At 40.8% G+C, this 23,634-nt stretch overlaps 1 protein-coding gene across 1 annotated transcript; it reads right to left on the bottom strand.

Moving 5' to 3' along the window:
• Positions 1-987: 987 nt before the first annotated feature.
• On the bottom strand, positions 988-7,598 carry LOC115731370 (ABC transporter C family member 3-like). The gene is made up of 10 exons (XM_030662031.2): positions 5,085-7,598; positions 4,725-4,811; positions 3,986-4,636; positions 3,655-3,819; positions 3,096-3,390; positions 2,785-2,999; positions 2,393-2,698; positions 2,242-2,305; positions 1,571-1,810; positions 988-1,472 (listed from the first exon to the last, which is right to left on the bottom strand). Exons 1-10 carry the CDS (start codon positions 6,717-6,719, stop codon positions 1,360-1,362), a joined length of 3,771 nt encoding a protein of 1,256 aa, XP_030517891.2. The 5' UTR covers positions 6,720-7,598; the 3' UTR covers positions 988-1,359.
• Positions 7,599-23,634: the final 16,036 nt, after the last annotated feature.

Raw genomic sequence — 23,634 nt, 5'->3', positions numbered from 1 at the left:
TATGTTGGGTATTTTGTGGTATTAATCTAATTTCATAAGGTGTCACTTTTACCTTTCAGTAGTTATATATAATGGAGATGATAGTGCCTAAGCGCCAGTACTATTATAGTACTCTGTTTACTTGTATTTTTCCCGGTGTTGACATTATGATAGAAGTTATCGAACCCTTTGGTCATGATAATGTTCATTTATAGATGATCGCAACGATAGCAGGATGGGACACATTACTATTTTCCGGAGAGGTCAAGAACATAAATCTTTCTAAAAAACAAAACACGCAAGGCAACTTGGTCAATGTTGCAAGAATGCCGGCATTTTCAGCGGGAACTCTGATCAGCTGCCTAGATTAGGTGCTTGGGAAAGCTCGAGGACTCGGAGATTTTTGGGCTTGGAGAACTTCTCAAATTCTAGGACGCGGCTAAATTTGCTCGACAGAAGACCTAGTAGTTTTGCTGCAAGTGACCTGTGCATCTATCCATGGAAAAGGTCGAGGTTCAAATGCACAAGATTTCCAAGCGCTTTGCGGATCTGTCCCGAGAGTCTGCAACTGAATGAAGACATCATATAATCTTATTATCAAAGAGCCGGACTACTGTCTTAGCATTGCCGACGACACCTGTTGGGTAGTCGAACTTGGTTAACGAATGAAATGCACAAGATTTCCAAGCGCTTTGCGGATCCGTCCCGAGAGTCTGCAACTAAATGAAGACATCATATAATCTTATTATCAAATACGACACCCGTTGGGTAGTCGAACTTGGTTAACGAATGCAATGCACAAGATTTCCAAGCGCTTTGCAGATCCGTCCCGAGAGTGCAACTGAATGAAGACATCATATATAATCTTATTATCAAAGAGCCGGACTGATCACTTAGCATTGCCGACTGACACCTGTTGGGTAGTCGAACTTGGTTAACTAATGATGTTACCCATGAAAACACAAGCAAAATACAAAGTAGCACGATTTATTGAACGCCAGTTCCATCAAAGTACATTAAAGGCAGTGATGATTTTTTTCCCGAGGAATCCAACGTCCGTGATCAAAGTACATTTAAGATCACACACGTGATGCTGTGCATAATGTGAATTGATAGCAGCTAGCGCATGCACGACAACGATTTGAGTAAAACATTCCAAGGATGTGATTTGGCAATAGTTCAACCTACAGACCCTTTCCTCAGGCTTGAATTTATGCCTCTTCTATCATAGTGGCCTCATAAACTACAGCAACCGATCAAGAATGACTATGCTTAACTTGCCTATAATACAACAAGAACATGACACAAGACTTAGAAGCCCAGTTCCGCTTTTCATCATCATCAGGGGAGCTGTGCCAATGCGATCATACCGCATTCTAGTTAATTCCCATTGTTGGAATTTGACCTCATCGTGTATTCCGCCACCAGCTGCGCAAAAGAGGAAGACTTGTTGTCGAGTAGCCTCTTCGGAGAATCATATTCTTCCACCAGCCCTGTACAAGGATCAAGAGAGCCATCTTATTTCACTTAAGAAAAGATTAATGTAGAATGCAACAGCAAGAGCAAGGAGAAATTGTTAAAAGATACTGACCATGATCTAAAACAAGAACCATGTCACTATCAAGAACAGAAGTGATACGATGCGCGATAGTTATAACTGTACAGTCAGCAAAGTGCTGCTGCAGAGTTTGCTGAATCAGATTATCAGTAGCTGTGTCGACGGATGCGGTAGCTTCGTCGAGCACCAAGACCTTGCTTTTCTTGAGCAGCACACGCCCAAGACACACAAGCTGCCTCTGACCCATGCTCCAGTTCTCTCCATTCTCAGTTACTACACAATAACAATTATCGAAAAGCTAAGAAGAAGAGGGTTGAGCAGGTTCTCAAAGATATTGTTTTGTGTTCTAGGAAACATCTTATTTTCCAAAAATCTTGTGACAATCTAAAGATTGATTAACGTACGACGTAAAGAATATTGCGAACTACATGATCAATTAACTTCCAGGGATTAAATTAAAATGCTTCTTCCTATAAGTGCATCTAGGAGAACCACAAAAGAACAGTAACAGGAGGAAAAGGAAATAAAAATTTACCAGTAGGCTCGTGATAATCTAAAGATTGATTGATGTACAATGCAAAGGATATTGCAAACTACATGATCAGTTAACTTCAAGGAATTAAATTAAAATGCTTCTTCCTATAAGTGCATCTAGGAGAACCACAAAAGAACGGTCACAAGAGGAAAAGGATATAAAAATTTACCAGTAGAATCTAATTTTCCTTCCTTCTTCCGGACCTCCTCCGCTAGTTGGCACTTATGCAGGGCCTAGAATTTGCAGAAACTTCGTTAGCTAACATCATCAATAAATCTGCTTCATGTGTAATTTTGCCTGGTGCAAGGAAATGAACAAACCTCCCAAATCTGCTCATCTGTGTACTCCTCCAGAGGGTCCAAGTTACTTCTGATGGTCCCTTCAAACATAGTTGGGTCCTGAGGGATGATGCTCAGTCTAGACCTCAAATCGTGCAGTCCAATTGAGGAAATATTGACATTGTCGATCATGATTTGACCAGCGGCGGGTTCCACAATTCTGAAGAGTACTTGTATAAGGGTTGATTTACCGCTTCCAGTTCTCCCCACAATCCCGGTTTTCATTTCACCAGGAAAAGTGCATGTAATTCCCCGCAGAACAAGGGGCAAGTGCGAAGCATATCGGACCTACATTCCACATGGTAGGTAGCAAATATAGGTCAGTCATGAACTGTAAAAGCTGTGAGATGAGATGATACGGAAGCTTCATGTACCTGCAGACTGCAGATGTTGATCTCTCCGCATGATGGCCAATAGATAGACGGGCGATTTTCCTCTAATACAAGAGGGGGCTCACTGGGGATGCTGGTGTACTGCAGTATCCTCTCAACTGATATGATTCTGTTCTCCATAGTGCAGAGATTCCAAATCACCCAAGCTTGTAACATGTTTAGGTTAAGTCCATAGGTCACAGCTAATCCGGCAATGGCTTTAGAAATCAGGAAAGAAGCAGTTTAAGCATCAAATATGCCGGAAACAATTACATGAATACAACAGCATTTGAAATCTCAAAGTAATTTTTTACCTGGATCAATAAATCCCTCAGGAACAGAGACTAGGAAAATCAAAGAAAAGCCAAAAGTAATCGAGGATAGCATGTCTAGGCGAAAACACAACCATTCCATTGCCCCAGCAATATGAAACTTGGGCCGCGAATATTCATCAGCAAGTTTCATGTTTGTATCATGGAACCGAGATTCTTGATCAAAGCTTCTAATAGTGGTGGCTCCTGAAATTGTCTCAGCAAAGTGCTGTATTACTGGAGCTTTGCATACCCCAACCAACCTTGACAATTCTCGTGCAGAAGATATATAATATTGCTGAGACGTGAAAAATAATTCAGTCAGTGCATAGTTTCGAGGATTCGAAAGGATCTACATAGATCAGATGTATACAGATACTTTTTCAAGCTCACGACATGCCAGAAAAAGTTTGGCACTCATGAGAAAGAGTGAAAGGAAGTGAGAAAACAAAATAACTAGCAGAACAAATCTAAAACCAGAAGTCATACTGAAAAGATGGAGCCAAGTCCTCTGTGCTCTTCTTGACAGTTAGAAAAAGATCGGAAGAGCCAGGATGATTACCTCATACCACACACAGACTGCAATGACAGGGATAAAAATTATGAAAACCTGCCATGCAACCTGAGACATCACAGCGATAATTCCAAGGAGCTGGATCATCGAGAAAGCAAATGCCGCAACTAAATATTGCATGTTTGTATCCACGGCACTCTGGTCTGTAGAAGCCTACAAAAGCAAAGAAAAGATGCCTTAATATATGCAGTTCCTCATGGATAATCATAGTCAACACAAACAAAATGCAAGTGATTAGATAAAAGACAGACCTCTACAGGCTTAAACAGAAGAAATACAGCCCCATGAAACAATATCATAATGAGTATATTATACATACCCTATTGAGGATTCTTCCGCTTGGAGTAGCATCGAAGAACGACATTGGGGCACGGAAAATACAAAAGTGCATCCTATTGAAGAGCTCAGTTGCTGTCTTGTACCCAACAGTTGCAAGAGCAGTAGATCTCACAAGAACACATAGAGAACTGCCAGCAGCCAAAGCTACATAGACCGCTATTAGAGTTGATCCCGTAACATCAGGCTTGACATCCTCAGACACAGGAGTCGCCCAAGCCATCCAATAATTGCTTCCTATTTGAAGCAGCTGAAAGAGACTATGAGCCACCAATATGACCGGCACAAGAGCTCCTCCATATGCCATTGTGATGTATTTCCAGTACACTGCGAATCCGACTTTACCTTTCTCTCTTTCTTCTTCTTGAACAAGCTGCCCTTTGGTCCCGATATTGTCGATGACTTCACCTTTCTGAGAAGCTTTGCTTTCATCCTCCCCAGCAACCTTCCCATTAATACCCACACCACCATTTTGAACACTGCTACCATTTCCTCCATTTGCTGGTCCGACTTGTATGGAATCTACCTCTGACAAAGCTTTGTTATGTGCACCTACAAGTTCCATGAAATTTGTCCCTGCATGAAGGATATCGTTGTATTTTCCTGCTTCCGTAATCCTTCCATCCTTCATAACCTAACAAAAAATAAGAACAACGCTTTGTATCACGACTCTACAACTAGAATGAATGAAAGACCGGTTCCGTAATTTGTGAATTGCTCACCAGTATAATATCAGCTGCGGGTAAGAATTCCACTTGATGAGTTACGTAAATCGCAGTTTTGGTACTTAAAAGGCCCAACAAGCATTCCTGCCAAATGCAAACTCAATAAGTAGTCAATTCCTGAAGCACCAACCCAGTGCACGCAACGATCAAACAAACTGTGGCAAATATCCCCAGAGAGAGTGAGGAGGGGGGGCCCTTAAAAGAACAACTCCACCTCCAAGAACCGAAAACAGGTTCGAAGTGAAAAATATCAAAATTAGCTCATCTACAAATATGTGCTTCTATGAGTGTAAGGGTGCATATGTGAATCAATTCTACCAAGTAACGACTAGGAATTAGCAGGCACAAGCAGGTTACCTTAAAGAGATGAGATCCTGTATGAGCATCCACAGCACTAAAAGGGTCGTCGAATATATAAATGTCCGCATCTTGGTAGACTGCGCGGGCAATCTGAATTCTTTGCTTTTGTCCACCACTCAGATTTATTCCTCTCTCTCCTATGACTGTTTGATCACCGTGTGAAAGAATTTCCAAATCCTTCTTCAAGGAGCATGCTTCAAGGACCCTTTCATATCTCTCTCTGTCCATCTCCTTACCAAATAAGATGTTGTCGACGATCTTGCCACTCTGAATCCATGGAGACTGAGCGACATAAGCCTTAGTGCCGCACAACCTGAGGGTCCCAGATATCTTTGGCATTTCTCCCAGAATGCAGGAAAGCAAGCTTGATTTTCCTGAGCCGACGGTTCCGCAAACAGCAACCTTCATGCCCCTTCGTGCCTTCAAATTTATGTCCTTAAGTGTGGGGTTAGACGAAGCCAAGTCCCAGGAGAAATTCCCACCAATTATCTCAACTGCTGTGTCAGTATTTCCCTGAGGAATCCTCTCGACGACATCACTCTGCAGATCCTCAAGACGCAAGAAGGACGATATTCTGTCGAGTGAAACCTTCGTCTGAGCTATCATCGATATGGTGTCTGGAAGACTGTAGATGGGCTCTTGGAGGATCCTAAACGTTGCAAGGGCAGATAGGATTTTTCCGGAAGAAAGCGGGATCCCCATCAACATACATGCGCCAAAAGTGATGACCGAAACAAAGGTGGGTGCGCCCCAGAATACAAAAGAGGTCATTGCTTGAGTGTAAACGAACTTCTTCAACCATCCTGTCTCGGCATTTCGAAGGTCGAAAACCTTCGACAAGAATTTCATCTCCCATCCCTGAAGCTTCAGAATTCTCATGTTCCGGAGAATCTCTGAAGTTGCCTTCATCCTTTTATCTTTTGATTTCATCAGTCTGTCCTGATACTTCTCCTGCATCTTACCTAAGGGAACATTTGCTAACATAACAAGCACAGTGGCCACAAAAGCTGCAATAGCGGCAAGTCCGAGGTTTTTGTACAATATCCCCAAAGCCAAGGCCACTTGCAAAACCACCATCCATGGGTCGTGCATGTACCAACCAAAGTCACCCACCCTCTCGGCATCAACAGACATGAAATTGATGATCTCTCCACTAGTATGGCCCTGTTTTGACAGGCACGAAAGGGTCAAGCCCTTGTCATATATCATGGCAACCAACACTGCTCGCATCCTAATCCCAGCCTGCTGTAACCTGAAGAACCATTGCCTCTGTGATAGGCATTCAACAAGCTTAGCCACTAAAAATGCCGATACTAGCAAATAGCCTTCATTTTCGTATTGGCGTCGCCCGTTAAGAAATTGAACAAGGGTGTCAATAAGGTATGGGCCAACATAAGAAGCCAACACATTAAGAAGCGCAAAAAATGCCGTTGAAAGAATCTGTCTCCACACAGACAAGAACAATGCCTTCACCAGCCTCCACGTGGTCACTCCATCACTAGCCTCCTCATTGAACAGAAGCTTACTTCTGAAGTTTTGAGAAGCCCCAACCACACTATCGCCAGAATCAAGTTGAGGAACATCCTCGAGGTCCAAGGTTTTCTTATTCCCAATGGAAATAAGAGGACTCATCCAAAAGAGAAAGTAACTATGCTAAGTATACCAGCTCTAGAATAAGGGGTCACTGTCTCGCTCCCTTTAAACTTATTCAACCCCGCACCATCAGTATTACTCGATATCAAAGTATTACCATTTAGAAGGGGCTCTTCAAGGAGGCTCTCTTCAACCTCATTTTTACCGAAGAACCCCACGCAACAGAAGTACAAACCCGTCAAGACAGAGATTATGTCGGATACAAAATCCCGAACTGGCAATGAGACAACATGTTTCTCATACCGAATGATGTCCACAACAAGGGAATAACAGGAAACAGAGAAGTAGAAACCCCACCAAACTCTTAACAGGAATGGGAACTTGGATTCACCAGAATCAGAGCTTCGACCATGCAGGTAAACACATATTACACCCCAAGCAAGAGTCGTGAGAGCAGAATCCACAAGGGACACCAGTCTCACATCCGACCAGCCATTTCTATACCAATAAAAATAGTTCAACACGCACAAGACGAGATTGAACAGAGACACGCCCAAGGCCCAAGAAAGAGTCAGTTTATACAAGAGACCCCTCTTCCTCCTACGACCCCCCTTTGAACCCTCATCATGCCCTGCCCTTATTTTCTTGCACACCCATGAGACAAGCAGGGCAAGCAACAACACCAGGTGCAAAGAACCGGAAAAGCCATGAACAAAGATGGGTCCAGCGAGAAAATCGCTACCTGAGGACATGAGAGCAGAGGAGCGAGAGAAGACGGTCAGGGTGACCTGCTTTGGTGAATCAAAAGCTCCCATTTTGTTGGGGGGGTTTCTGTGAGATTGGCGTGGGGGCTTCTGTGCTTCGGGGTGAACGAGCCTCTGAAGAAAATGTTGTGCGTGAGACCCAAGAAGGGGTGGTGTTGTCCTTATATACACTCGTGACTCCGTGGAAATTAGTGCGGAAAATGTCGCTCTTCGTGTGCGCCGCGTTGGTCCACAAATTACGAAAAAGTGGTCAAGTCTCAAGTGTATGTTTTTTTTTTTTCCTTGGGCAAGGGATAAACGTGGCGCGCAAGCCTCAGTGGACGGAGATGGCCACCAGTTTTGGTTGACCATGGCAGGAGAGGCGGACAAAAGCAGAAACAAACAAAAAATAACAAAGACGAAGAAATGTGTCAGCCTTCATTTCCCGGAAAACACTTAAGCGAACTCGTTTTCCAAAATCAACGTAGGACTAAACAAAATTATTGTTAGAACGGGGCTTCATGGATCGGCAAACCCAACATTTTACCCAAGCAATTCCAAGAAAGCGGCACGTTTTTCAATGACAAGTTCATAAATCGCGCAAATCTCGCGTGCTTTTGGCTGTCTTTCCAAGGAAGCTTTTGCTAGGCTGATGTCAAAATTCGAATGTGTCTTTCCGGAGAAGCTTGCTAGGGTGATGTCAAAAGACGGGACAGTGTCTCATTTTTTGCGAAAAGAAATCACCACTTGTCATTTCCTCAATTTCTGGCAAGCTATGTGAAAGTCGTCCTTGTCTCGATTTCGTCGGTCCTTCCTAATGTATTTTCCCGGGCAATAATTTGATTGCATGCTATTGGTACTTATAATTAATTCCTTTTTTTTTTGTTCTTATTAACTTTCCGTAATGACCGTGAATTTCCTATACAATTCATCGAATCTAAAGAACTTATTAATGAGTAGTTGTCTTCATATCCTAATTTTCATAAATCAGTTATGAGTTTGACAATTCTATGATTGCCTTATATTCCAGTAATTTATTGCTATTTTCATATGCCCCGATAATCGGAATTTGTTGCTTTTTAACCCAATGATCATAATGATAGAATTTCTCGAGATAATATGCATCCTTATTTATCTCTTTATGGTATTCCTTTCATTGTTTGACTGAGTATCGTATCAACTAAAGGAAAGAAAGAGGTGGGAGCTGCAATTGGTAAATTGGCATTTGCCTCCAATTAAGATTGGCATCATTAGAGATCCGTTCACAGAAACAAGATTAAATACAAATTACAAAGAAAGAACATTGAAATACGAGACGACATGACACGTCTCATTCTATACAAAGATATTAATTTACATGATTTTATTATATTTTCAGCATCAAGGTGTAGAATCCTATCAAAAATATTTCATATCGATACCAATAAACATGTATAACGAAATGACACGTCACTGTGAATCATTGGCCTCCCCCTAAGTGGATGGTAAATGCTCCGAAGATATGCACTTTAATTTTCTGTAGAAAAGAAAGCGAGTGAAAAGAGGAAAGGCCACTGATCATTTTTTTCGCGGGGGTGGGTAGGTTGGTGTGTGGGGGGGCGGCGGCGGCGGAGAGAAAGTTCTCTCTTCGCTGAGCACCTTGAAAAGACTGCGAATGTTTTTCCTAACAGTCAAGATATTGACACGTAGCGGCCTCTCAAGGAGATCTACAATCAAAGGTTTTCTTTTTTCCTTTCCTTTTCTCAATTTCTTCTAATCGTGCAAGAACTAACGAGAGTTCTTGCTTCCTATGTTTTTTTTTTTTTTGAAATTAAAAAAAAAATAAAAAATTTTCCTTATAATAAAAATTTTTTTTGGGGGAAGTTTTTCCTTTTTTTTGAGTTCCATCACCACGAAAAAATTTCTTCCCAGAATTAGATTATAGGATTGCTTTAGCATTCAGGGAAAATTACTAAAAAAATTCTAAATTCATTGTAATTGTACCAATTTAGTCCCTTTTTTTTTTTATGATTCAGTGCTAAATAATTTACAATTATGCCAATTCAGACCATCCGACTAAATTTGACCAGCCAACGTTGACGTGAACGCCCACAAGCCCAAACCGTCCAGCAACATAATATTTTAATATTTTTAATTTATTTTATTTTATTTTATTTTATTTGTTTCTTTTTTCCTTCTCTTTTCTTCTTCTTTCTCTTGCTGGCGACGGCCAAAGCAAGGGCACGCGAGGTCTGCCTCTTCGATGTCGTCAACAACCTCTCTGATTTCGACAAGAGGACGACGAAGGCTATGGCGCCAAGGAGTCCAAACCCGGTAGGTCCCAATTCACGATTCAAAGGCTAGGCTTGAGGGGGAGATCGCCAAGGTCATCCTCTCTAGGAAGACCAACTTGCTCAAGCCCAACGTGGGCCTGGCCGTCACAATTGGCGAGCACCACATCTGCGTTGCGTTCCAGGAGGAGACCGGCTCGGATTATCGCCTGTCGGAGTGGCACGGCCACACATCTGAGTTGCGTTCCATGCTGTTTGATGATGAGAACATTTACGAGAATTACTTCCAGAAGTTGGAGAGTGACGAGCGTGAAGTCAACAAGGACGAGGTGGTGGAGGAGAAGCAGAAGGAGAAGGTGGGGAATTTGGGGTTGAGAGAGTTGATTGACGGGGGTGATCCTGGCGGTAGTCGGATTATTCACAGGAACTTGAACGGGGCTCTCCCAGATCTAGGATGGCGAAGAAGAAGAAGAAGAAGAAGAGAGAAGTAAAACAAAGAAGAGAAAAAAAAAAAAAGAAGGAAAGATAAAGCAAAAAAAATTAAAAACATAAAAAATATATTAAAATATTATGTCGTCGGACAGTCGGAACCGGCCGATGTCCACGTCGGTACCGAACGGCCAAATTTGACCGGATGGACTGGATTGGCACAATTACAAAAAATTAAGGATTGAATCGGCAAAAAAAAAAAAAGTTAATGACTGAATTAGCACAATTACCATAGGTTTAGAACTTTTTTGGTAATTTTCCCCAGCATTCATGATAATCGTGTTAGAATTATTTAACCATAGAGACATTGCAATTCGAAACACATAAGTTCGATGCCACCTCTAGAGTCTTATGTAAATACCGGATTAAAAACTGAAAAATAAAATAAAATTTCTTTCACGAATTTCTTCCGTAACCTTAAAAACCTGTGGTTCTAAAAAAAATGGGTACTTCAAATCCCGGGTCCATTTTTTTTTTTCCGACATTGATCAATCAAAATCTTGTCCGATTCCGAAAGTTAGGAATCTAAAAAGATGCCTCAAACTCAAAGTCCACGGTCTTTTTCTATCTTTGGGACATACATGGAGTAGTAATAATTGGAGTTCTTTGGGAAATGATCTCACTGATTCGTTGTACCAGAGACAATCTTCAAAAATGGGAATAGTGTTCAAAAAGTCCTAAACCTATTGTGTTGGTACCAATTCAGTCCTAAACCTATTATTAATGCCAATTGAGTTCTAAACCTTTTGCATTTGTACTAATTTAGTCATAATTTTTTTTTCATTTGTATCAATTGAGTCAATCCGGTTAATTTTGACCGAAAATCACCGATGTGTACATTGATTGTCCTATGTGGCATGACTGGCATTAACATGAATATTTTTTTAATATTCCTTCAATTATTTTTAATATTTTATAAAATATTTTTTAAAAAATAATTTAAAATATTAAATTAATTTTAAGAATATATCCACATTAGCGCCAACCGTCCCACGTAGGAAAATTGACGTTCACGTCAGCAATTCCGATCAAAATTGACGGCATTGACTTAATTGGTACAAATTCAAATAATTTAAAACTGAAATGCCACCAATCCAAAAGGTTTAGGACTCAATTGGAATAAATAAAAGGTTTAGGACTGGACTGACGCCAAAAAAGAATTTAGGACTAAGTTCTCACTAATGCAATAGATTTATGACTTATTTGACACTTTTCCCCTCTAAAAACCTATCAACCTCAGGTGAAGACTAGTTCAAGGTTAGTTGCGAGTTGTTAAGGACAAAATAATTTTGTGTCTATAGTCAGGTTACATAAACAAATTTTGACAGTTTCTTTAAATAATTCGATTTAATGGGTTTTAGGTTTTTGGAAGTAAATGATGTACAATAAATGGTAAGAATTTCCTTACCAAAAAAAAAAAAAAATGGTAAGAATTCTACATCAATACATTAAAGTCTCAAGCATGCGATATTGCGCGATTAGTTTTCAATCCTTGCGTTGTATATAAGCTAGTAACAAAATTTATAGTTTAATTGCACGATGAAATAAAAAAACTCGACATTTTTTCTTTTGTTCTAGACAGTTTTTTTTTTTTTTTGTCTAAAATATGAGTAAACGAGAGAAGCATTCTAAATTCATTGCACAGCATGCAAGATGAGGTTGATTGCACAATAAGGACAATCAAGTAATTTAACCAAGTGATTTTCTTTTTTTTTTTTGTAAAAAGTGGGTAGTATAATTCTTCTTCTTCTTCTTCTTTGGCCTTTCTATTGGTCAATTTTCCTTTTTTTCCCTCTTTGATTTACAGTTAGGAAATTAAATAGCTATAATGAAAAACGCGAAAGTGAGACATTTGGGTGTTTTCCCTCAAGTGTATGGCCATATATTCTGCCAAAATGAATATATGGATATATACAAGGCTATGATGCGTGCATGATTGACGGCTCTCACCATTACTAGGAGAAATGTCCATAAAAGTATAAAAAAATGAAAAATGCTTATGTGACGGTCTTTAATCTACCATGAGATTGACAGCATATTGTAAGTCACAAAAAATAAATAATAATTATTTAAAAATTATTGCGGGGTTGGTTCATTCAAGAATTTGCGATCTATAATATGCTGTTATTTTCAAAGACATATTGCTAGCAAAGTCCTAAAAGAATACGTGCGCAAAACAAAACATGGAAGATAAGATGGAAGGAGAATTTAGGGAAGTTAAAATGGTCAATTTTGGGAGAGATTGTTTCTCAAATCTCTCATTTCATAGCAGCATAGGTACAATATTTTATCTTAATAAATTTCTAGAGTATCCTTAATTTTGTCCCCCTTCCCAACTTACTCAAATTTCTTGAAGTTTCAAGGTTTAGGAAAGTATTTTTAGGAACTTTGTGGGAGAAAAAGCAATTTAAGAGCTGAATCTCGAGATAATAATGCTTTCAAATAGGATATACAAGGCAATTAAGTCAATAATCTGCTTTCAAACAAAGAGACATGCCCAGAAGTTTTATGATAATGATGTTTTAAAATAATAGAGTTATCGCAAACAAAATCTCATATGGATGGGTTTACACTAAAAAATCTCTCAACTTTAGTGTAGAATCATGCAGGGGATTTAAGCTTTGGCGGGGCGAAGCACTTTACCACCGGTGTGCTCAATCGGGCCCGAGCCTTGCTCAGCCTAGTGACTAGGTCTGAGTATGAGTATGGATTTCACTTGCATGAAAAGCTTAATTTAAACTTAGGCTCCCTTTATTTAACAAAAAATAAAAAAAAAAATTTTCTAAAAATAATCGCTTATATCTCTTATAAGAATGCATAAACAAAAAAAACAATTCCACCGCTAATAAAAATATTTGGACACAAATTATTAACGATGATGAAAGTATTTATTTTTGTTGACTAATTATTTTAAGCGATACAAGCGATAATTTATTTTTTCTGTAATAAAAGGAGCCGTGTGAATAATATCTACATATGTAACTCAAAGATTAGAGCTGTAATGGGCGAATTTCTTTGGATGGGCGCTGGACGAAACGGTGACTATGCAAAAAAAGGGGCGTATCCAAAAGGCCAAAAAGAGATCTTTCCTTCAATCCCTCTCCCTGCGCGCCGACGAGACTTTTCCATGCACGTGTTTTGACTAAGCTTTCGATCCGACTGTTGGGTCTGTGCTTTTCACTAGTCACTTGTGCTTGGGCTACATAAAAGCTAATCTTTATCGACTTAACTCACTTCCATTGCTTGTCTCCACAAGTATCATTTTCACTTTTGACCAAAAAAAAAAGTATCATTTTACATTTGCCATCTACGTCCAGAAACCCATCCAACACTTGTTTCTTCTTTGCCCCTGGACAAAAAGCACATTTCGTCAGACCCAGCAATAAATATCGGAATGCAGAGCGTAGGAGTCGCAAGAATTGAGGAATGGCGGCTGGACTTTTCCAAATCATCCCCGAACACACCTTCTTTTGAGCAAGGAGGAATAAACCAAATTGAGCAGAACCGCGGCGCCCCCTTCGGATGCGAACGCATTGAATCGGAAAATGAGAAAGTGGGCATCAACCAAATTGAGCAAAATCGCAAATTTGAAGGGTGTATTGCGAATAAACGTTGACGGTTCTTCCGTAGTAGGATCGATGGAGGGAGCCGTTGCATGTGTGTGTCGCAAGGCTTCACGACTTGTTGTGGACAGCTTTGCCCGATCGGTGATCGTAACCTTGGCATTTTTGGCAGAGACGTTGGCAGTGGTGGAAACCCTAAGATTTCTCTATGAACAAAGAAAAGAAGTTTTGGAGCTTCATGCAGATAATTCTGAACCGATAAGCTCTGCAATAGATCCAAGAGCAGATCAATTGTACTGGGAGGTATGTGCGCTTATTTGTGAGGCTATGTATTGTTTGAAGCATTATTCATATATTCAGCTAACCCATCGTCCCCGAGAGTCCAATCTAGTTGCAGATTGGGTAACAAAAGCCCAAAGGAGAAAGCCTTGCCCACGAATTGGATTTCCTCTCCCCCACAAGCCTTATGGAATTTACTTTGTTCTGAGGTTCGACCTATGTGTTATCAAACTTTATCTAATTGAATGAAGATCTTGTTTCGACCAACAAAAAAAAAAGTACACGACTCGGGGAGGAAAGATTCCAAAGGACACGATTCACTAAATATTTTGTTTTTGTAAACAACATTGAAATGTGATCATTAAGTAAATGACGTGACAAACTTGCAAAGTGTCCATTTGTCTAATAGATGCATCACTTTGGGGCATCAGACTCCTAGAATTTTGGAAGTCTAGGAGCAGATTCGTAGGATCATTGAACCGGGATTACAAGTCCCATGATTATCGTATGGATTCTCCATGATGGATTTGGAGCTCCAAGTTCCGGATTCATGGAGTCGTAGATGGAGAAAGCATCTAAGAAGAGCCTTATTACATTTTTTTGATTGGTTTTAGTATGCTTAAAACCATTAGCCTTTTGTTTACGAGAATACTTGTGATATTAGCTAACAGAGCAAGCATGGTCTCCGCAAAAGCTGCAATAGCTGCTAGCCAAGATTTTCTGTACAGAAGAGCGGAGGCCAACAGCTGAAATCACCAATCCCTGCTTAGACTGGCATGGAAGGGTCAATCTCTTGTCATATGTATTCGCAACAGCAACGAGCTGAACATCAACTGCCTATAGGGAACCCACTCAACAAACTCACCCTGCCCATTAAGGAGTAGAACATATTGATAAGATACGGACCAACATAAGAAGCTACGGTGAGAAGAAGCGGAAATGATTTCTTTGCGTTCCCAAAAAACCGACGCCTTCACGGGACCATACCGAGTCAGTCCATTGCTTGGGCCAACAGCAATTAGAGGGCTCAGCCATGAGAGATTAACTGTACTCAATACAATCGCGTTTGAGTATGGGGTTCAGTTCCACTTCCGAGATGCTTATAGCCCCTAATTGATTGTATATATAAAGTAAGGTTGATCAGCAAACCTGAAATCAAGTGTAGATGAATAATCCGAACGTAGATTAATGATCCGGGCCCAACGAATTCACGTTGCGTCCTTAGGAAAAATTTTGTCTTCTCTACCGGTACCGAAGATTCTTGGACAATTTCCTCCCAGGATAGAACGGATCGCATTTTCTCTAAAGCGGTACTTCTTCAAAGGAAACCTTCGAATGGAACTTGACAGAATAATCGCACAAATGACGATGATGAATGAGGAAGAAGGAACGAAAGAATGGAATGCGAGTTCTAGAAAACGAGAGGAAAAATCGAATATTTATATTTGAACCGATCTCTTTGAAGACTATTTATGTTGGTTTAAAAATGAATGTTGATGAAGAGTCACGAAACTGTACCGTTTTGTCGATGAAGGATTACGAACTGAAATAACTCTTTTCGAACAAACATGTTCGTTCAAAGAAAAATTTCTGAATAAACATATATGTTTGGACAAGAAAAAGTGTCTAGAAATTTCTAGACATGTTTGTTCGAATTGTGTCCGTTCGGTTTAAAAGAATGGAATAAAATAAAATTAATGGGCTAAAAAAAAATAGGAAAAAGCCGGGCCCGGGCCCGAGCCGAATGGAGCGGGCGGCAGCGGCGGCGGTAGCGCGTGCTCTTGTGGGCCGACCCAGCTTTGTGTAGGTCATCTCCCATCCACAAAAGTGGGGTGCCCCTTAGGGTCCAAACCCATTTGTGAGGTTCCAATATTTAAACTCATCTCCCATCTCTCTTTCATCCAATGTGGGACTCCTCCATCCACACTTTTTATTCACTTTCTATGGGATTTGCACACTAAAATCCCAACAACCCCGCACCCGAATGAGAAGTTCAGATATTATGACTTTTTGTGCCTGCATGAGATGCACTGTGTGATTATTCCATGAGAGAACGTTGCATCGGGATATGTAGTCTGAGACTTTGAACTTTTCCTAGTAAGACCTATCGGATTTACTCGGTCGGTTAGTAGACTAAATGTGACATTTTTAATTTCAACCTTTTTCGAAGCTTATGAATGAAAAGATATCTATTGATGTATTTCGGTTAGATCTCGCTCGGATTTGATCACTCTCGAGTTAATTAACCAAAAGAGAAAGGCTAACTAGAGTTTAAGTACGTGGACTAAAGAACTCGAGTGTGGCTTAGCACTTTGACCATAAGGAATGCCGAGGAAAGATTTTGAGCCATTAAAGGTTAATCCGAGATTGGTCTTAGAATGATTTGCCAGTATTATACAATTGGATCACGGGTGATTCCGTGTAAACATAAGTATAATTTGCAAATTAAACTAAACCGATTCCCGACGATCGCATCCTTAAGGACTAGTGATCAACTCTTACAATTACATGACAACCGAAGTCGATATGGCTTGAATAACTCTTAAACGTGATGTTAATCACGAGTCGATACGCGTAACTCTTAAAAGTAGCCCGTTAGTTTGAGATGTACTGAAATTACTATTCATGGATTTTGAGCATGAATTGGACTTCGAAATGGGACATCGAATATTCGAGAATTCCAATAGTAATATTTTGGACGTTGCCTCATTGAGGTCAATTAAGACTAAGATTTGCCCCCAAAGTGATTTAAAATGGACTGAAAATTGGAAATTACCTTTTACCCTCGATTTATGCTCATGCCTCTAAGATTGGTCAAGGACAAGACGGTCAATTTGAAATCCCCCATGTGACCGAAAATCCAAGGGTAAGGTGGTCCAAAGTTATCTTGAATTATTGGCCAGAGGACAAGAGGTGAAAATGTCAAAACCCCAAAAAGCAACCATCAATCAAACTTCTCTTTCCAACTTGTCAATCACTCTTACACATATCATTCAAGCTTGTCCATCCATCACCTAGTCATTCTTGTCCCCCACTTGTATGCTAGCTTCTTGAGAGAGCTTTAGGCAAGCTTAGAAGAACTCAACTCTCCTCTTTCTTCCTCTCCCTCATTCAAACATCTGTCTCTATTCCATTTCTTTTCTTCCTCTCACTTTACCCTCATCACCAAAGCCCCCTCTTTCCCTCAAGCCCTTGTTGTGAGTTCCGTGGCGATTTGTCACCGTGAAACTCAAGAGAACGCCACAAAACCGTGAGCCACCGAGAGACCAAGTCGGCCACCGATTACATGCACCGAACCGTGAGTTTGTGGGCTATTTTTAGAGAGTTCTTTGGATTGGTTCAAGGTAAGAGGCTTCCTAAGCTTAGTTTAGCACGTTAAGAGGTTGATGTTGAAGTTTAATGAGGATTAGATGGAGTTTAATAGTTGGTTTTGTTTTATCTTCATGAACCGAACCCGTTTGCTTTTCCAGTCCAAAACCGTGACCTTAGAGGCTATTTAATTGCTCATCTTGCTTGAAACTTGTGGTAAGTAACCTCTAAATCCTAGCTTGGTATGTTAGGAGTTTAGTGGTTGAGGTTTGATGTGGATTTAGGAAGTCTAATGGCTTGTTCTTGCATGACTTTTCCTAAAGGGTGAATTTGCCATTTCTATCCAGTTTTTGGAACCGTGGACTTCACCGGTTGTCTTGAGGTTTTCGCTTGCTCAAATTAAGGGTAAGTTGTCCTTAAATCTTTGCTAGGACTCTAGGTTACTAATAGATGGTTTAGAATTTGAATTGGAAAGTTTTAAGGGCTGTTATCGTGTGAAAAACGTTATAAGACCCGTGAGCTCATATTTCCATTTTTCGGAGCGCGTCAAAAGTAAAATAGCTCGTTCAAAGTCGTCTAGAGGCCGAATTGAGCTCTGTTTTCTCCCACCTGACCATTAGATCATGAGGAACATGAATATAAGGTTGGTTACTGAAAAAAATTAATAGAATCATATCAATTTTACTGGGAGTAGGTCTGGATGTGGAAACCTTTTGGGGGTCAATGTGTGTTTGGTTGTTTTAGAGCTTAAAATGTGAAATTCATGGCTAAATCGTGATGCTTGGTGCTTCATAATGAAGTTCAATAAGGCAATAAATGGCTGAGTTGTGGCATGTGATCCAATGATTGAAATTCAAAGCTTGGAGGTCGAATTGAGTATATTGGATGGTGGAATTTCAGATTCTAATAGTTTGGCCATTAATTGATTGATTTATGAGTACATGTGCACATTTTACCTTGAACCATTGCTACGAGGGGTTTGAGTATATCCCGAGGCATTAAACGAGGGATTTGACCCGAGGCGTACTAATGCGGGTTTGAGAATGGCATTGTAACCTGAGACGTACTAATGCGGGTTTGAGAATGACATTATAACCTGAGGCGTACTAATGCGGGTATAATAATCATGTTAGCCTGAGGCGTTAATACGTGGGCATGACCATCGAAATTAGAACCACAATAAGCGAATTGCTATCCTATAAGCTTATGAGCTATCGAGTGCCTAAAATACGAAACTTAGTCTTAATTGAGTAATTGAATCATTGAATTGTGAAAAGTGTGTAGTGCCAATGATTCATAACTTTGATTACCGTATCGATTGCCATATGTTTATCCTTGTTTAGTATTGCATGTTTTAAAAGTGTCTAGATGTACTTTTGGCCTAGTTTAGATTTATCGTTAACTTGCCGAGTTATAAACTCACCCCGTCGTGGGATTGTCGCGACCCTTCGGAAATTTTTGTCCATCGAAAGCGAGAGGGTTAACGAGACGATCCTTTTTTTTAAAACCCCGGTTGTCGGCGGGATTTTTGGATCGCGGGTCTCTCCCAAGACCCATTACTCGAATCGCGATGTGAAGAAAATTTTATCGAGATCGACCTTAGTGTGGTCGGGTGGTATGTGCGTAGTGTACATGCATTTTGGAGTCGCCATCGATCAATTTATTGGAGGGTATGATCGGAAAACCCTACCGAGCGGCCGGGAGAAACCGTTCGGTTCTACGAGAACCAGAGATTTGGGTCCGGGGACTTGGTTACACCAAGATTTACATTGACGCCCTTTCGGTTACCGATGTCGAGTGATTTTCTAACCAACGAATTCATGCAGATGAAATTTTGAGTGAGGTAGGTTCTAACGATCTAAGGTATCATGCGGATGGAGATTTTCTACCCTAACAATCACAATCAAGAATTGAATGCGCAATCAATATAATCTCAATCAATTCAAGCAATCGATCGAGTGGAAAAGTCTAATATGGCCCTTTCGGCTCACAGAAATGCAAAATTTGAATCCCGGGGTGGTTCGGGAAAATTTGGGGCGAAAGACCCAAAAGGGTAGAATGGTCATTTTTGGGGGTTCGGGACTCGAAAATCACAAAATTACGATCCGCCGAGTTGAATGTGGCCATTTCCTATTTTTTGTGATTTTCTTGAATTTTTCTCATTTTTTTGGATTTTTTATTTATTTTCTAAAAAAAAGTTGAAATTTTCCGGATTAATGTGAATCGACCCTCAAAGTTTCAAAAATTCTCAATCCAGACTATAAGAGTCCAGAATCGATCTAAAAATTTTTAGAAATTTTTTGGGGAAATCTGGGAATTTTTATGAATTTTCTAAGTATTTTTACAATTTTTTTGGATTTTTGGAAATTTTTATGTATTTTTATTTATTTTTTATTAATATTCTGGACCGGGTCAGACCGGTCAACCCAGTCCAGACCGCTCGGACTCTCTCTACACCTAAAACGGTACCGTATATGTATTTATCTAATATTTTTTGATTTTTCTAAAATTGATTTTCTAATATCCGAATATAAAAAGAAAATAATGGACGGTGAGATCGATTCCATATTTGATCTCAGCCGTCAACTCGCCACTTAACAAAACGACGACGCATTGAGTCCGCTCCTCAAAACGACGCTGCATCTAAAAAGTCACGGACGGCCACGATTAGATCCCAAGGCTCGATCTGAGCCGTTCATTCTACCTAAGACTTAAAACGACGACGCTTTTGGCTTTCATTCTAAACGACGTCGCGCTACCAATCAATTGAACGGTTGCGATTCAAGTTTAGATCTAATCCAAGTCGTTCGTTCACTTAGACTTCAAACGACGCCGCACCGGTTATTACTCCGAACGGCCGCGATCACTCCTCGACTCGATCCCGGCCGTTCGTTCCTAATCGGCCCTAAACGATGACGCACATGCCATATAAAGCGATGCCATTTTCCTTATTTCTATTTTCTATCTATTATACGAAAATTCTAAAAATACAAAAATATTGATCCAACGGCCGAGAATCAAACCTATCTAATTTCCTCGGCCGTTGGATCAGATCTGAGTCAGCCCGCTCATGCCAACAAAATTAACCGACTCAGATCCAGGCCGGACCAATCAGAAGACGCTACATCAACCTTTGACCCGTTGATCGTGCCACGTCGACTTCGTCTTCCTCGTTGCGATGACGCCTAGACGGACGACCGAGACTCTTCCGACGAGATCTAACGGTGAGATCTCGCCGGAATGTCCTCGAACCAACGCCAATCAACTCGCATAATCATCCAGATCAACATATTCGAAAATCAAGGTATTTTATCCACATAATCAACAGGAATCAAGCTTATATAGTCTCGACATCGCCAAGTTCAATCAAGCAACACGGAGCATATTGATTCAATTCCTTCACACAGAAGCTCGGAAAGGAGTATAGAAAGCTTACCTCGAGCTCGGATCGAGCTCGCAAGGGTTAGGATCGCCCGTCTGAAGCTCGACCCGACCAGCACGGGTTGGAGGTTTGACTCGAATGATTCAATCAAAATCAATGCAAGAACAAGTTGCGATGGTGATCGATAAGGTTTAAGGATGAAAAGGCACACAATAATCGAAAGGATTATGCGCGGGAAGTCAAGATACCATGATCACACAGTATAGAAATAGGAAGTTCGACTCACCAATCTAGGAGGTTTGAAGGCGATTGAGCTGGTTCGATCGACTCCTCCTTGCTCAAGCGGACTTCCGGTGACGATCCGGTAGCTTGATTTGGCTTGGATCGGCGGCGGCGAAGTTGCAGAATCTCGATCTGCAACTCGAGTTCTGACCTCGCGCAAGAGCTTCTCTCTCTTCCTCTCTCTCTTTCTCTCTCTATTATGGTGTGTGTGCGAGCGGAATGAGCCTCCTCCCTCTTCGTGAATGTTCCCAGCTATTTATACTCGCATTTCGAAATTTGGCGCGTACGGGGAGGGTCTCGCCGACTCACTTCGCACGTGCCCACGCGTGGGAAGTGAGCCGGATGGAGACCGGAACGGAATAGAATTTCGTCTAGCTCTGTTTGGCACTCCAAAGATGTCAATTGCGCGCGAATTGCACTTGATTTGCTGAATGTTGACTTTTTTGCGTTGCCGTAGGTTTGATCGCTCCGCCGGCGCTCCTCCGGCAACCATTATCCTCGAAGTTGGGCTCAATCGACGCGTAATTACCCGAGGAATAAAACGCCCGTGTCAATTGATCTAATCATCGCCGATTGCCCACTCAATTTGCTCGTCAAAATTCGCCCAAATCTTGTTCATATGCACGATCGTTAAGGGGAAGACGATGCACTGTTTCGGATCGGTTCGACCGGTCCGACCGGCGATCATACCGGTTTGAACCGGTTCATACAGTGAATTTCCCTTAATTTTCGAAATTAAACAAAATTGAAGGGGAATTTTTGCAATTAAACTTCAAAATTGGACTTAGGGGCCTGGATATTATCTATAAATGCAATTTTTCCCAAAAGTTTATTTCAATTTATGCGAAAGCCCCAAATTTTTCAAAATTCCCAATTTGGGGAAAAGTTCAATTGGATGTCAATTTGATTAAATTGGCCATGAGACCTATGCCAATCGATTTGGAATGCATGAAAACATAGGGGGACGGTCCAATTTCACTACGAAGGTTCCTCAATTGAAAGTAATTTCAGAAATTGAGAAATTGAGGGACTAAATTGCAAGATTCTTAGAAATTTCGCCCAATTCGTGCAATTCATGCAATTGAGGGTGCAATTGATCAAATTGAAGTTTGAAAGGGCTGCAATTGAATGTCTAGACCTAAAATGTGCAAAAATTGCAAATAAAAAGACTCAATTGGTATTTTTTTTATGTAAATTCAACCCTAGGCATTGTGAAGAAACACCTAAAATTTAAAGAAAACTAGTCTTGACATTCAATTGCCTTACCTTTGTCGTTAAAGCTCTGACTCCGCGGGGAATTATTTCAGCTTATACTAATTTCATGTGAAAGAGAGATGAGAAAAGAGAGACTTACCCGTAGCTCACCTGTTTGTGGTCCGAGGTTTGTTGATCCGAGGTGGAGAAAATGATTGTATGGAATTACCTTTGAATGGTTCGCGAGATTTTGTGATGGTCGGCGTCCGTGCAGTGTCGAGTTGTGGTTTGAAGATTTGGAAGAAAAGTTCACCCTTGTAACAAAGGGGTTTTACCTATTAAAAATACAGATTGGTTATCCTCTAGGAAGGGACTTACCATCTGGAAGAAAGGTTCACCCTTGTAACAAAGGGGTTTCACCTATTAAAATGAGACTGGCTATCCTCTAGGAAGGGATTCACCATTTGAAATACAGATCGGTTATCCTCTAGGAAGGGACTCACCGTCTGGAAGAAAGGTTCACCCTTGTAACAAAGGGGTTTCACCTATTAAAAACACAAATTGGTTATCCTCTAGGAAGGGACTCACCGTCTAAAAGAAAGGTTCACCCTTGTAACAAAGGGGTTTCACCTATTAAAATGAGATTGGCTATCCTCTAGGAAGGGATTCACCATTTGAAATACGGATCGGTTATCCTCTAGGAAGGGAGTCGCCGTTCGAAAGAAAGGTTCACCCTTGTAACAAAGGGGTTTCACCTATTAAAATGAGATTGGCTATCCTCTATGAAGGGACTTGCCGATTGAAATGGGTTGGCTATCCTCTTGGAAGGGACTCGTCGATTAAAATGGGTTGGCTATCTTCTAGGAAGGGACTCGCCGATTTAAAATGGGTTGGCTATCCTCTAGGAAGGGACTCGCCGATTAAAATGGGTTGGCTATCCTCTAGGAAGGGACTCGCCGATTAAAATGGGTTGGTTATCCTCTAGGAAGGGACTCGCCGATTAAAATGGGTTTGGCTATCCTCTAGGAAGGGACTCGTCGATTAAAATGGGTTTGGCTATCCTCTAGGAAGGGACTCGTCGATTAAAATGGGTTTGGTTGTCCACTAGGGATTCAACTGTTAAAAGAGGAGGGTGCCATCCGAGGACCTAGGTTTACTAGTGTACCTACAGAAGCTCAAACCCAATTTTTGAATTTCAAAAGTGAGGTTACGAGAACCCGGGGATGCCAGAAGACCTCAGGAAAGTCTAATCAAACATCATTAGGATAGCTTTCAGAGTAATTCAAATGGGTTGAGACCCTTGAATATCAGATAAAAGAGTGACAATTCTAAGTTTTGGGGAGAAACTTAAGAATTTCAGACAAATTTTCAAAGTATAATTGTGAAGGAAATGCTTCCAAACACAAGTTCGGACCTCCACTGGGGATGGATTTTGAATGACAC

The sequence above is a fragment of the Rhodamnia argentea genome, chromosome 2 (assembly GCF_020921035.1).
Source record: "Rhodamnia argentea isolate NSW1041297 chromosome 2, ASM2092103v1, whole genome shotgun sequence".
Taxonomy (NCBI): domain Eukaryota; kingdom Viridiplantae; phylum Streptophyta; class Magnoliopsida; order Myrtales; family Myrtaceae; genus Rhodamnia; species Rhodamnia argentea.
This window is presented reverse-complemented; position numbering and strand designations above follow the sequence as displayed.